We start from the raw sequence: 15,765 nt of genomic DNA on the forward strand, positions 1-15,765 counted from the left end.
GCAGATACTAGAGGAAAGTAAGAGGGATAAGCTAAGGGGGGGCACGAAGAAGGGCGTCACCGCAGACAGTCACAGGACGGGAAGCAGAGGCTAATGCAATGTAGGGCTTGAGGGGCTTGAGAGTAAGTCTAAATACATGGTATGTGAAAGGCAGAAAGGTAGAGATAAGCAAAAGGATGGTAAAACACCTGGGAGCAGGAAAGGTGCAAGTCAAAAAGAAGCTGATAGGAGGATAACAGCAGAAAGGAGACGGAGGGTACAGGCCTGACATTAATGAAGCAGGCTTCGATGGAGATCACGGGAGATGCGATCATGGCAGATGGGGAACATAATTACTAACACTAATCCATCACACACCACCCTCCCACTGTACTACTACCATAGTAATCCAACATGGACCATCCCTACTATACTAATACAGCATGGGCTACCCTCCCCCATACTAATCCAACATGGGCCATCCCTACCGTATAATACAGGATAAGTCACCCTCCCCCCATACTAATCCAACAGGAGCTATCCACACCATACTAATGCAGGATGGGCCACCTTCCGCCATACTAATTCAGCATGGGTCATCCCTACCATACTAACAGAGGATGGGCTACTCTCACCCCATACTAATCCATCATGGGCCAGCCCTACCATATATTACAGGAAAGTCACTCTCCCCCCATACTAATCAAACCTGAGACATCCCTACCATATTAATACAGTACATGCCACCCTCCCACCATACTAATCCAACATGGGCCATCCCTACACATTAACACAGAATGGGCCACCTATCACCATACTAATCCAACATGGGCCATCCCTACCATACTAATACAGGATGGGTCATCCTCCCCATACTAATTCATCATGAGCCATCCCTACCATACTAATATAGTAAATGCCACCTTCCCCCCATACTAATCCAACATGGGCCATCTCTATCATGCTAATACAGGATAACTCACCCTCCCGACATACTAATACAACATGGGCCATCCCTACTATAATAATATGCCACCCTCCCCCATACTAATCCAATTTGGGCCATCCCTACCATATAATACAGGATAAGCCATCCTCCCCCATACTAATCCAACATGGGCCATCCCTACCATACTAATATATAAGTGACTGTCCTGTTATATTAATCCAACATGGGCCATCCCTACCATATTAATACAGAATGAGTCACCCACCAACCTACTAATCCAACATGGGCCACCTCTACCATACTAATACAGAATTGGTCACCCACCACCATACTAATCCAACATGGGTCACCCCTACCATATAATACAGGATAAGTGACCCTCACCCCATACTAATCCAACAATGGCCACCCATACCATATAATACAGGAAAGTCACCCTCCCCCATACTAATCGAACCTGAGTCATCCCTACCATACAAATACAATATATGCCACCCTCCAGCCATACTAATCCACCGTGGACCATTCCTACCATACTAACACAGGATAAGTCACCCTCCTTCCATACTAATCCAAAATGGGCCATCCCTACCATACTAATACAGCAGGGGCTACCCTCCCCCCATACTAGTCAAACATGGGCCATCCCTACCATACTATTACTGGATGGGCCACCCCCACATCACACAAATCCAAGGTGGGCCATCCCTACCATAGTAATGGATGGGACACCCTCTCCCCGTACTAATCCAACATGGGCCATCCCTGCCATACTAATACAGGATGGGTCTCCCACCATAATACTAATCCAACATGAGCCATTCCTACCATACTAATACAGGATAAGTAACTGTCCTGCCATACTAATCTAACATGGGCCATCCCTACCTTATTAACACAGGATGGGACACCCTCCCCCTATACTAATCCAGCATGGGTCATTCCTACCATACTAATACAGAATGGGCCAACCACAACCATACTAATCCAATATGGGCCATCCATACCATACTGATATAGCAGGGGCCACCCTCCCCCCATACTAGTCCAACATGGGTCATCCCTGCCATACTAATACATGATGTCAGTCTCCTGTCATAATAATCCAACATGGGCCATCCTTACCATGCTAATACAGGATGGACCACCTTCCCCCTGTACTGATCCAACATGCGACATCCCTACCATACTAATATAGGATGGGTCTCCCCACCACCACAGTAATCCAACATGGGCCATCCCTACCATAGTAATACAGGATAGACCACCCTCCACCCATACTAATCCAACATGGGCTATTCCTGCCATACTAATTCAAGATAAGTCACCCTCCCACCATACTAATTCAACATGGGCCATACCTACCATACCAGTTTACCATGGGCCACCTTCCCCCATACTAATCCAACATGGGCCATCCCTTCCATACTAATACAGGAAGGTCCACCTTTCCCCATACTAATCCAACATGGGCCAAACCTACCATACTAATACAGGATAAGTCATCCTCCCACCATACTAATCCAATATGGGCCATCCCTACCATACTAATACAAAATAGGTCACCCACCACCATACTAATCCAACATGGGCCATCCCTACCATACTAATACAGGATAAGTCACCCTTCCACCATACTAATCCAACATGGGCCACTCCTACCATATATTACAAGAAAGTCACCATCCCCCCATACTAATTGAACCTGAGCCATCACTACCATACTAATACAGTATATGCCACCCTCCCGCCATACTAATCCAACATGGGCCAACCCTACTATACTAACACAGAATGGGCCACCTACCACCATACTAATCCAACATAGGCCATCCCTGCCATACTAATACAGGATGGGTCTCCCACCATAATACTAATCCAACATGAGCCATTCCTACCATACTAATACAGGATAAGTAACTGTCCTGCCATACTAATCTCACATGGGCCATCCCTACCTTACTAACACAGGATGGGACACCCTCCCCCAAACAAATCCAGCATGGGTCATTCCTACCATACTAATACAGAATGGGCCAACCACAACCATACTAATCCATTATGGGCCATCCCTACCATACTAATATAGCAGGGGCCACCCTCCTCCCATACTAGTCCAATATGGGTCATCCCTGCCATACTAATACAGGATAACTCAGTCACCTGTCATAATAATCCAACATGGGCCATCCCTACCATGTTAATACAGGATGGGCCACCTTCCCCCTGTACTGATCCAACATGTGCCATCCCTACCATACTAATATAGGATGGGCCTCCCCACCACCACAGTAATCCAACATGGGCCAGCCCTACCATAGCAATACAGGATAGGCCACCCTCCACCCATACTAATCCAACATGGGCTATTCCTGCCATACTAATTCAGGATAAGTCACCCTCCCACCATACTAATTCAACATGGGCCATACTTACCATACGAGTCTACCATGGGCCACCTTTCCCCATACTAATCCAACATGGGCCAAACCTACCATACTAATACAGCACAGGCAAGTCTCCTGCCATAGTAATCCAACATGGGCCATCCCTACCATACTAATACAGGATAACTCATCCTCCCACCATACTAATCCAATATGGGCCATCCCTACCATACTAATACAAAATAGGTCACCCACCACCATACTAATCCAACATGGGCCATCCCTACCATACTAATACAGGATAACTCACCCTCCCGCCATACTAATCCAATATGGGCCATCCCTACCATACTAATACAGAATAGGTCACCCACCACCATACTAATCCAACATGGGCCATCCCTACCATACTAATACAGGATAACTCACCCTCCCGCCATACTAATCCAACATGGGCCATCCCTACCATACTAATACAGGATAACTCACCCTCCCGCCATACTAATCCAACATGGGCCATCCCTACCATACTAATACAGGATAACTCACCCTCCCGCCATACTAATCCAACATGGGCCATCCCTACCATACTAATACAGTATATGCCACCTTCCCCCCATACTAATCCAACTTGGGCCATCCCTAACATATAATAAAGGATAAGTCATCCTCCCCCATACTAATCCAACATGGGCCATCCCTACCATACAAATACAGAATGAGTCACCCACCAACATACTAATCCAACATGGGCCATCCCTACCATACTAATACAGAATGGGTCACCCACCACCATATTAATCCAACATGGGCCACTCCTACCATGTAACACAGGAAAGTCACCCTCACCCCATACTAATCCAACATGGGCCACCCATACCGTATAATACAGGGATGTCACCCTCCCCCATACTAATTGAACCTGAGTCATCCCTACGATACTAATACAGTATATCCCACCCTCCCACCATACTAATCCAACATGGGTCATCCCTATCATAGCAATGTAGGATAGGTCACCCTCCTTCCATACTAATCCAACATGGGCCATACATACCATACTAATACAGCAGGGGCCACCCTTCCCTATACTAATCCAACATGGGCCATCCCTACCATAGTAATGGATGGGACACCCTCTCCCCGTACTAATCCAACATGGGCACTCCCTGCCATACTAATACAGGATGGGTCTCCCACTATAATACTAATCCAACATGAGCCATTCCTACCATACTAATACAAGATAAGTAACTGTCCTGCCATACTAATCTAACATGGGCCATCCCTACCTTACTAACACAGGATGGGACACCCTCCCACATACTAATCCAGCATGGGTCATTCCTACCATACTAATACAGAATGGGGCAACCATAATCATACTAATCCAATAAAGCCCATCCCTACCATACTAATACAACATGGGCCACCCTCCACCCATACTAGTCCAACATGGGTCATCTCTGCCATACAAATACAGGATAAATCAGTTGCCTGCCATACTAATCCAACATGGGCCATCCTTACCATACTAATACAGGATGGGCCACCTTCCCCCCATGCTAATCCAACATGCGCCATCCCTACCACACTAAAACATGATGGGCCACCCACCACCATACTAATCCAAACATGGGCCATCCCTACCAAAGTAATTCAAGGCGTCTATATTAGAACACTGAACATTCAAAATTTCAAGTGTTCTAATATCGACCCATTTGCTGAAAATATCGAAGAAACAGAAAACCAAATTTTTTCCTAGGGAAAGAATTTGGTTGTCCGTTTATGTTGCTTCAGTATTTTCAGCGCTGTGGTGGAAAGTTACAGGTTGGGTTCAGATAAGTGTGCGATTGTGTGGATGTGAGGGTTAGGGCGGGTTAGGTGAGCTAGGGTTAGGGCGCAGGTCAGGTAAGTGTGCGATTGTGTGGACGTGAGGGATAAGGTGAGTTAGGGTTAGGGCACGGGTGAGGTGACTGTGCGATAGTGACAGACCTTAGGGTTAGAGTTTGGGTTAAGGTAAGTGGATAGTTAGTGGTGTATGTATAGTTTAGTGTAGGGTTAGGTGTAAGAGTTTAGGTGTATGTGTGTGGATTGCTGTTTGTTTGGTGTGCTTGTGTTGTGTGTATGTGTTTTGGAACAGCAAATTTTTCCCTAGGAAAAAAATTTGCTGTTCTGTATGTTTGATGTTTTAAATTTTCGATTCATAGGGTTCAATATTAGAACACTCGAACTTTTGAACGTTCGGTGTTCTAATATAGACCCAATACTGGATGGTCCACCCTCCCCTCATACAAATCCAAGGTGGGCCATCCCTACCATAGTAATGGATGGGACACCCTCTCCCTGTACTAATCCAACATGGGTCATCCCTGCCATACTGATACAGGATGGGTCTCCCACCATAATACTAATCCAACATGAACGATTCATACCATACTAATACAGGATAAGTAACTGTCCTGCCATACTAATCTAACATGGGCCATCCCTACCTTACTAACACAGGATGGGACACCCTCCCCCCATACTAATCCAGCATGGGTCATTCCTACCATACTAATACAGAATGGGCCAACCACTAATCCAATATGGGCCATCCCTACTATACTAATACAGTAGGGGCCACCCTTCCCCATACTAATCCAACATGGGTCATCCCTGCCATACTAATACAGGATAAGTCAGTCTCCTGCTATACTAATCCAACATGGGACATCCTTACCATACTAATATAGGATGGGCCACCCACCACCATACTAATCCAACATGGGCCATCCCTACCATAGTAATACAGGATGGGCCACCCTCCACCCATACTAATCCAACATGGGTTATCCCTGCCATACTAATTCAGACTAAGTCACCCTCCCTCCATACTAATCCAACATGGGCCATACCTACCATACCAGTATAGCATGGGCCACCTTCCCCCATACTAATCCAACTTGGGCATTCCTACCATACTAATACAGGATGGGCCACCTTCCCCCATACTAATCCAACACGGGCCATCCCTACCATACTAATACAGCAGGGGCCACTCTCCTCCCATACTAATCCAACATGAGCCATCCCTACCATACTAATACAGGATAAGTCACCCTCCCACTATACTAATTCAACATGGGCCATATCTACCATACCAGTACAGCATGGGCCACCTTCCCCCATACTAATCCAACTTGGGCCATCCCTACCATACTAATACAGAATGTGTCACCTACCACCATACTAATCCAACATGGGCCACCCCTACCATATAATACAGGATAAGTCACCCCCCCCCCATACTAATCCAACATGGGCCATCCCTTCCATACTAATACAGGATGGGCCACCCTCCCCGCATACTAATTCAGCACGGGTCATCCCTACCATACTAACAGAGGATGGGCCACCCTCCCGCCATACTAATCCAACATGGGTCATCCCTACCATACTAACAGAGGATGGGCCATCCTCCCCCAATACTAATCCAACATGGCTCATCCCTGCCATACTAATACAGGATAACTCAGTCTCCTGCCATACTAATCTAACTAGGCCACTACTACCATACTAATACAGGATGGGCCACCCTTCCCCATACTAATCCAACAAGAGCCATCCCTACCATATTAATATAGGATGGGCCACCTTCCCCCTATACAAATCCAACATGGGGCATCCCTACCATAGTAATACAGGATGGGCCACCTTCCCCCCATACTAATCCAACATGAGCCATCCCTACCATACTTATACAGGATGGGCCACCTTCCCCCCATACTAATCCAACATGGGGCATCCCTACTATACTGATACAGGATGGGCCACCCTCCCCTATACTAATCCAACATGCGCCATCCCTACCATAGTAATACAAGATGGGACACCTTCTCCCCATACTAATCAAACATGAGACATCCCTACCACACTAATATAAGATGGGCCACCCACCACCATACTAATGATGAATGGTTCACCTTTTAAAATAACAATTCAAGAATGGCTATATTCTTCTACATTCTGTCATTGGCCATGCCTATCACAATGACCCAGGCTAAGCCATCTCCTCTGCCATAATAATCCATCTGCTACTGCATTAATCCATCATAGGCCAGATTATCATACTAATCTGCCATGTGGCAACCTCTCTATGCTAGTCCATCTCCTACCACATTAATCTAACGTGGGCCATGTGAGCCACATGAAACAGTAATCCAGCTTGGCCTCTTACCATATGAATCTAGTCAGTACTTTAATCAGGTAAGGGTTACTCTTCACAATACTAATCCAAAGTGAGAGATCTTAATATACTAATTGAGCATTGCTCCTCTCATCATGTTGATCTAGGATGGACCATTCCCTATTGTACTAATCCATCCATGATATGAGGCTGGGAGGGTGGCCTAATGGTTAAAATGTCTCACAAGGGCAGTTAGCTTAGTCCTTATATGAACCTAGGACCATATTAATACAGGGTTGGCCTCCACCATCCTAATCCAGAAGTGAGCACCTGCTACTGTACTAACCCATTTGTTACAACATTAAGACAATATAGACCACTTACCATAGTAATCCACATCCTCCTACATTAATTCAATATGGACCATCATGCCATACTGATCCAGTATGGGTCATCACCTACTATTGTAATCCATCTGCTACCACATCAAACCAGAAACGGTCATGTCTCCACCATACTAATAGGTTCATAGGTTCTTACTAATCTTACAAATAAAGGAAGCTAGCAAGAACTTGGCCACATCTCCCAATAACTGGGGAGTGACTAGCAGCACTTCCCATTAAGAAAACTCTTAGGAGATATCCCTGGTGAAAATATGCGATCATCCATCCAGTCATCCAGATTGGTTTTAAAGGTTGTTATGGAAATAGTCTGCTTCATAGGCAAGAGCAGCAGATTTCAGAAATGGGAGCTATATTAGGTTAGGAATTTGTCATACCAGCTGGTCTTGATGTGATAAGTGCAGGTTTAGGTCTCAGGACTATTACATCAAGAACACCAGACAGCAGGATGGCAAAGGGTGATGTATTCCCTCACATACTGATCCATCGACCATGCTTACACAACGTGGACCATACCTCCAGCACACTAATCTGTCTGGTGCCACATTAATTCATCACAGGTCACCAGCACCATCCTAATCCAGGATGGACTGTTCCCTACTATGCTAATCCAACAGAGGCCATCCAGCACCATACTAATCCAGGACAGACTGTTCTCTACCATGCTAATCCAATATAGGCAACCCAGTACCGTACAAATCCAGTATGAAATGTTCCCTACCATGCTAATCCAACAGAGGCCATCCAGCACCATACTAATCCAGGACAGACTGTTCTCTACCATGCTAATCCAACATAGGCAACCCAGCACCATACAAATCCAGTATGAAATGTTCCTTGCCATGTTAATCCAACAGAGGCCATCCAGCATCATACTAATCCAGGATGGACTGTTCCTTGCTATGCTAACCCAATATAAGTCAACCAGCACCAAAGTAATCTGGGGTGTGCCATCTCCTAAAATTCTAATCCATCCATTACCACATTAATCCAACATTGCTCACACATCCACAATGCTAATGCAGACTGGCTTAACTTCACAGAGCACATTGATCTAGCACGATCCACGTCCTACCATACAAACATAGGATGAACCACCCCCTACTATACTATACTAATCCATCCACTGCCATATTACTCTAACGTAGGCCACCCATGGTAATATACTGTCCCAGCCCTTGAATCTACAGTGCCCCAAATAAACTGTAGCACATATCCTGCCACTGGATTAATAATAATATCATAATTCTTAGTAACACAGTACCCCACATCTTGGTGTTACAGTGCCCCAAACTCATGATACCACATGTCCTACTATTTGCACCATAGTTTTCTACATATTTGTACCACAGTGTCCCAGACACAAAGTACCACAGCTTACCTTGTTACAGTGTCTTAACATTTGGTACCACAGGGTCCCAAACCCATGGCACATATCCCACCCTTGGTACCACAGCTATATTTTTGTAGCACCAGTGTTAATATCATATCCCTGTTCCTGAACCTCACTCCTTTCTAATATGAATCCTTTTCTCTTTTTTCATTGATTCAATTGATCTTAAATACCAATGTTCCTTTTCTATGCCTCTAAGACTTGCTTGTGAGAGGTCCTTTAAGGTTATGCACTAAAATCTGAACCCCTGTGACTAGCACTTTCTCTAGAACCTGCTGTAAAGCACTAGGAAACCTGAAACTGATACAAGCACTCAGCTCTCCTTGTCAATAAGGAAAAATTAATCATAGGCACTAAAGAGCCTACAATTGCAAAGTACCTTGCAAGGGTAAGGGAAAACAGCTCTTAAACCTTACAAAAAAGCACCTAAACAGGCATGTCCAAGGGTCAGCTTCCGGTAGTTTCTCCTGTCCACCTGGTCAATTTAGGCATACTGGGGCAATGCGGCAACTGCCTCATGTACACAGACAATCCTCTCCTCCTACCACCCAACACTACAACCTGTGAGAGATGCACTTACATAGCCAAACTGGAAGCAAAGCTCTCTCCGGTCAAGACTGTGCTAGACAGTCAAGAGGAGAAGGCTAACACCTGCATTACACCTCTAGCAACTCATAGCCCTTCAAAACCCACACCATCAACTCCCACACATAGCAACACTAAACCCACATATGCGGAGGCCCTTAACATTAACCTGCCCAAGCAACAAGGACCTCCGAAGCCGAAATGCAAACAAACACCAGTCACAACCGAAGTGACACATAGCTCACAACACCAGTGTGCCACCCAACAACAGCCCCTAAGGCAAAACAATGTACCCAACACTTTAGTCATAGGTGACTCTATAGTCAGGCACACTGATGTCCCACTCACCAGGCTGAACAAGGAGAAAATTACAGTCAGCTGCCTGTCGGGTGCCAGGATCCGCCACATAATGCATGCACTCAAGACACTCCACAACAAGTACAAATATGACTCTGTCATTGTCCATGCTGGAGTAAATGATTTGAGATGTACCTCCCTGGACTACATGAAAAGAGACATGGAAGAGCTCTTGGATCATGTGACCCAGGCAGGTATGACCCTAGCCCTGAGTAGCATCCTGCCTTCGCCCAGAATGATACCACAGTATAAGGACAAAATGACTGACTTCAACAATTGGCTAAGCTTCTGGTGTCATTCAAAGGGGATCCAGTATTTGTCTGCCTGGGAAGACATGATCGACAAACCACGATGGTTTGCCAGAGATGGTCTGCACCTGTCACCCCTGGGATTCAGGTTACTGGCTAAAGCTCTTGCCACTCCTATAGTGCCTTTTTTAGGCAAGGTTCAAAGGATAAAACCACCACAGTAACAGATACAAGCATGCAAAATCTGAAGGTAATGCTACTCAATGCTAGAAGTCTAAACCTCAAAATGCACTCTCTCGAGGCACTCCTAAAAATGGAGAACATCGATATCTGTGCAGTGACTGAGACCTGGTTCAAGGCTCCAGAGAGCACCCCTGCAATACCAGGCTACAATTCTTACCACACTTTTCAGCCACGAAACCAAGACCAAAACACAAAAGATGGAGGAGTGTCCATATTCACCAAGGATATTCACACCTTCAGGCTAGTTGCCCAACACAATGCATCTGAAATTCTCCAGGTACAACTAACACTAGGTAAGACTGCAATCCAAATTGTAGCTTGCTACAGATCCCCCACCATACCCCAAGATTCTCACTACACTTTCCTAAACATACTGGAAAATATTAAGATACAACCAAACACCCTAATACTAGGTGATTTCAACTACCCTGCCATTAATTGGGAAAACTACTTTGGTACCTACTCCTTTTCCCAACGGTTCTTGGAATTCATAAATTCCAACGCCCTGGATCAACTAATCCATTGTCCCACCAGGGGCTCCAATATCCTAGACCTGGTCATTACCAACATGGGAGATAGATGCTCCACACCAGTGGTCACCCCCTCATTGGTCATGTCTGACCATAAGCAAATCACCCTTGACATCCACATCCCACCCCCACCCCCCAGTAAGGAAACCTCCTTAAAAAACTTCTCCAAAGCCAACTTCATGCTACTGAAGTCAGAAGTGACAAACCTTACAACACCCACGCAGACAGGATCTGGAAGTTCTACTGCAGAATCCTACACTAAGGCACTGTACGAGCACATCCACTCGTGCATGAATCGTGCCATCCCAAATAGAACCAAGATGCTCTTCTCCAAAAAAAGGAAGCCAATCTGGTGGTCCTCTGCTATAAACAAACTATACAACAGAAGGAAGAAACTGTTGCAGAAAAGAGGAAAATCCCAGGATGCAAAAAACTCCCTCACCAGCCTCAGTAAGAAGCTGAGATCCCTCATAAAATCCTTAAAAGCTAGTTACGAAAATAAAATTGCCAAAGATTCCAAAGACAACCACAAGGCATTCTATAGTTATGTCAAGAATCTAAATGGCAATGCTCAGATCTGCTCTGAGCTACAACAGAATGGCATTAAATATACTGATCCCAAGGATATTGCCAATATCCTGGCAGATCAATTTAATGCCAACTTCACTCCCCTCTCACCCCCTAAAGGGCCCATCTCAATACCAAAAGATTGCCAAATTCCGATAATCACAGCCACACAGGTAGAAACAGCACTCTCCAAAGCTAAGAATACAGCATCCATGGGACCAGATGACATCCCAAGCTGTGTACTACATGAACTATAAAATGAACTGGCACCCCACCTAAATGTCATGTTTAATCATAGCCTCACCTCAGGCTTCGTGCCCACTGAGTGGTGCACAGCTACAGTTATCCCGATCCACAAGGGAGAATCCACCTTGGATCCCGGGAACTACCGTCCCATCAGTCTGACAAGCCTGATCTGCAAGGGCATGGAACGCATTATCATGGAACTTATAAACAAAGACATTGGCAACCTCCAGACACTGGACCCCACCCAGTTTGGGTTTGTGAAGGGCCGATCTTGTCTCCTGAATCTGATTGACTTCTTTGAATCAGTCTCCTGAGCTGTGGACAAGGGTAAGGAGGTCCACACAGCCTATCTGGACCTCGCTAAGGCCTTCAACACCATCCCCCACTCTGGAATCATAGATAAACTTACTAAGCTGGGCATAAATCCCTACGTCACTCGATGGGTTGCCAACTGGCTTACTGATGGAACCCAGACTGTAAAAGTAGCCGACTCCAAATCCAGCTCCAGACAAGTGACAAGTGGAGTACCTCAGGGTTCAGTCCTGGGACCACTCTTGTTTGGCATCTACTTCTCTGAAGTACAGGCCAACACTAAGGGACTCTGGCTAACAAAGTTTGCAGATTACTGCAAACTGGTAGCCATTATTGAATCCCCAAATGATGTGGATATTCTACAAAAGGGCCTTACAGAAACAGATGCCTGATGCCAGAGCCATGGGCTCAAGCTTAATGCCAAGAAATGTATATTCATCCCCTTTGGAAAAAAACATGTACCCATGAACTACCACATAGTTGGCAGGACACTAAACATTGAAAGTGTGATGAGAGACTTAGGGACACAAGTGGACAGTGGTCTCCCTTTCGATAACCACATCGCCACAACAGTCAGGAAATCCTTGTACGTGGCACACCTCATCACTAAGGGCTTTTTATCCAGAAAAAAGGAGGTCATTGTCCCACTGTACTCATCCCTCATTAGACCCATTATAGAGTATAATGCCCCATTTGGTATGTACCTGACAAGACATCTGCAACAGCTGGAAAGGCCACAGAAATACCTCACTAAACAAATCACAGGCCTAAAGCAGATGCCATATGCTGACCATCTAAAAAAAACTCCAGCTATACTCTGTGGCATAACGCCTACTCAGAGGCAATCTCTGCTTAACATACAAGGCCATGTCAAACCGTGAGCTGTTGGACATGCTCCACTTAAAGAAATCCCAATCCCTCAGAGCCACACGCTCCAGGGATCTAAACCTTATCATCACAATGAACAAAACATGCTAGAGGGATAGGTTCCTGTCCCAGAGACTCCCCATACTCTGGAATAGACTGCCCATACATGTCAAGCAGAGCACCTCATTGGCCCTCTTCAAAAGGAACCTTGATGATTGGATGGGAGACAGGAAATTCACCCCGGGGATCATGTCAGTCACCCTGCTAGACAGGGGCCCAGAGAAGTAAATATTGTGGGAAAAAATTTCCAGGGAATTGTTATGGCTAGGCTTGCATAGGGCTTAGGGCCGATAGCCTAGCACCACCCTATGAACCTAATCAGTTAACCCCAGTAAACATGCAGAGGCAGAATCAAGACTTTGTGGAAGGGTATAGAAGTAGGGAAGAAATCCATGTCATACTTCTGTTCCCTTGGCTTGTTAATAATCTATAGCATTCTGTTATGTTTTTACAAGCAGTTGTCAGCAGAAATACAGAATTTCCTGCCATAGAAAACAAAATGTGTTGATACCCTTCCTGTTTGTATGCAGTGTCACCATACTTTAATGAAAGACCATGGTTTCTTGCAAGAAGATCCAAAATGACCCAGGTCTGCAGCTCAACATGGATCAGTGATATAGTCAAAGTACAATGTTCGATTCCCATACCTTCTATATTTAAGTCATGCTTTGAGCTCATACTTTAAGCCAGAATTTATAGTTCATCCTTAAAAAGAGACAGCTGGGCTTAATAAGTCTTAACCAAGAAGCAATAACCAAATAAAATTGTAAACACAAAAAAGTGCCTTAATGGAACACAAACAATAACAAATAAATGTGTGATCTATGAGTCTTATATTCCCTTTTTTATTTCTATACAGGTAAAATCGATTAACCCAAGTGATGAAAACTTGAGCTGTCCAAGTATGACATCTTATAGGACAGACCGATGGTTTCTGGAAGAAGAGGAGGAGGATGGAGACTCCTTAAGATATGAAATATCTTCTTCAGAAGAAATATCTTCCACAGGGAGGTCAGAAGTTTCCATAGATCAAGATGATTCTGAGATATGTAGGGATACCAAAGCACTCAGCCATGGGGCATCAGAGCCCATCTACAAACCTCCACGGGGGAGTGGGATGTGGGACAGAGGTGTGGCAGAATGTGCTGGAGACAGCTACTTATCTTCTGATGCTTTGTCAGCTAACCAGCTTGGTGAGAAACTCCAGCCGACAGGTGTCCCATGGGAAGTGAGAAAAACTTTGCAGAAAGGGAGTCATGATGGTGAAAATGGAAGCTCGGCAACTCTTTATGAAAAGCAGGACCTGGAAAACATTGTAATTAGTGGAGCTGAAATGGATGGGCAGAAATTACATCATGAAAGTCAAGTAACACATGCAGAGTCATTGCAGGGGATCTCAGAAGACTGTCTAAGCATGAAAACCTGCGATGTGCACTTCTCTACAAACTCACAACCAGATACAAATGAATTAATTCAAGGTAGAAGCTCTGCAAGTGATGAAAATCCTCTGGGTTTGGAAGCGGATTCCTATTCCATAGGTGAAAGGTTTTCAGAAGTGAGACCTCTGCAGCAATTTACAGCTTCCACCAAAATGGCGAGAGACATTTCTGCTGAAAAATCCCATGTACCCAGTGTTCAGTCAGCTGTGGCACTTTTTCAAGCCAAGACAGAGAAAACTGGAGTTGTTTACAGGGGTAGAGACCATCTTTCTCCCTTTTCACTAAGGCACTCGAGCCAACTGAACAGACCTGCTAGTATTTACAAGGCACCAGAAGCCAAAGCAGAAAACATTTTACATCTGAGGACATTAGAAGGCAGCTTGGACAGTGCTGTGAATGGCAGCATACCAGGACCTGAACACATCTCACAAGAAACATCACAGGGCTCCCGTCTACAGCCACAATCTTCAGCTTCAGAGCTACATACCAACCCACTATTAGTCAAGAAGGTGTCAGAGCTGAAAAAGCGATTTGAAGCTTGAATTCTATGGATTATTTTCTTTGAAGTGACTTAAGAAGGAGCCATTTCTGGCAGCATTCCAGTATTGTATCATGTTCATTGGTCACTTTTTGGTATTATTTCCTGTAATACAGGATGCTTTGATTTATGTTTCAGTGTATTATTGTCCACATGTTCCATGTATTAGTTACAAATAAACAGTTAAGTGGCCCTCTGTGGTCTGCAAGTTGAGTGTGTCTTAAGAACTGACTATCTGAAGCACTATCACAAGCAGACTGTATACGGTGTACTGGGTACGTGGGCCTAACACTGCCATTACAAGTAAGAGTCAGGGAATGCACATCCAGTGGCCTATGTATTCAATGGAGTCTCTGTAAGTGCAGAAACAGCACATCACTAGTCGTGCTAGTTCTCTGCAGGTTATGGCTATAGCAAGAAGACGGTCATGTGGTCATTTCTGTTTTAAGGCATCCAGGCCAACAATCCTACCCATTGATTATATAATGACATT

At 45.0% G+C, this 15,765-nt stretch overlaps 1 protein-coding gene across 4 annotated transcripts in view; it reads left to right on the forward strand.

Moving 5' to 3' along the window:
* Positions 1-15,485, forward strand: part of LOC122790092 (DENN domain-containing protein 1B-like) — a 1,285,568-nt gene extending 1,270,083 nt beyond the window's left edge. For all 4 annotated transcript variants that reach the window (XM_044057656.1, XM_044057657.1, XM_044057658.1 and 1 more), the window contains one exon: positions 14,155-15,485. In XM_044057656.1, coding sequence (XP_043913591.1) covers positions 14,155-15,276 — 1,122 coding nt within the window. In that variant the 3' untranslated portion in view covers positions 15,277-15,485. The remainder of the gene's footprint in view (positions 1-14,154) is intronic.
* Positions 15,486-15,765: the final 280 nt, after the last annotated feature.

The sequence above is a fragment of the Protopterus annectens genome, chromosome 15.part0 (genome assembly GCF_019279795.1).
Source record: "Protopterus annectens isolate FY-2018-M chromosome 15.part0, PAN1.0, whole genome shotgun sequence".
Taxonomy (NCBI): domain Eukaryota; kingdom Metazoa; phylum Chordata; order Ceratodontiformes; family Protopteridae; genus Protopterus; species Protopterus annectens.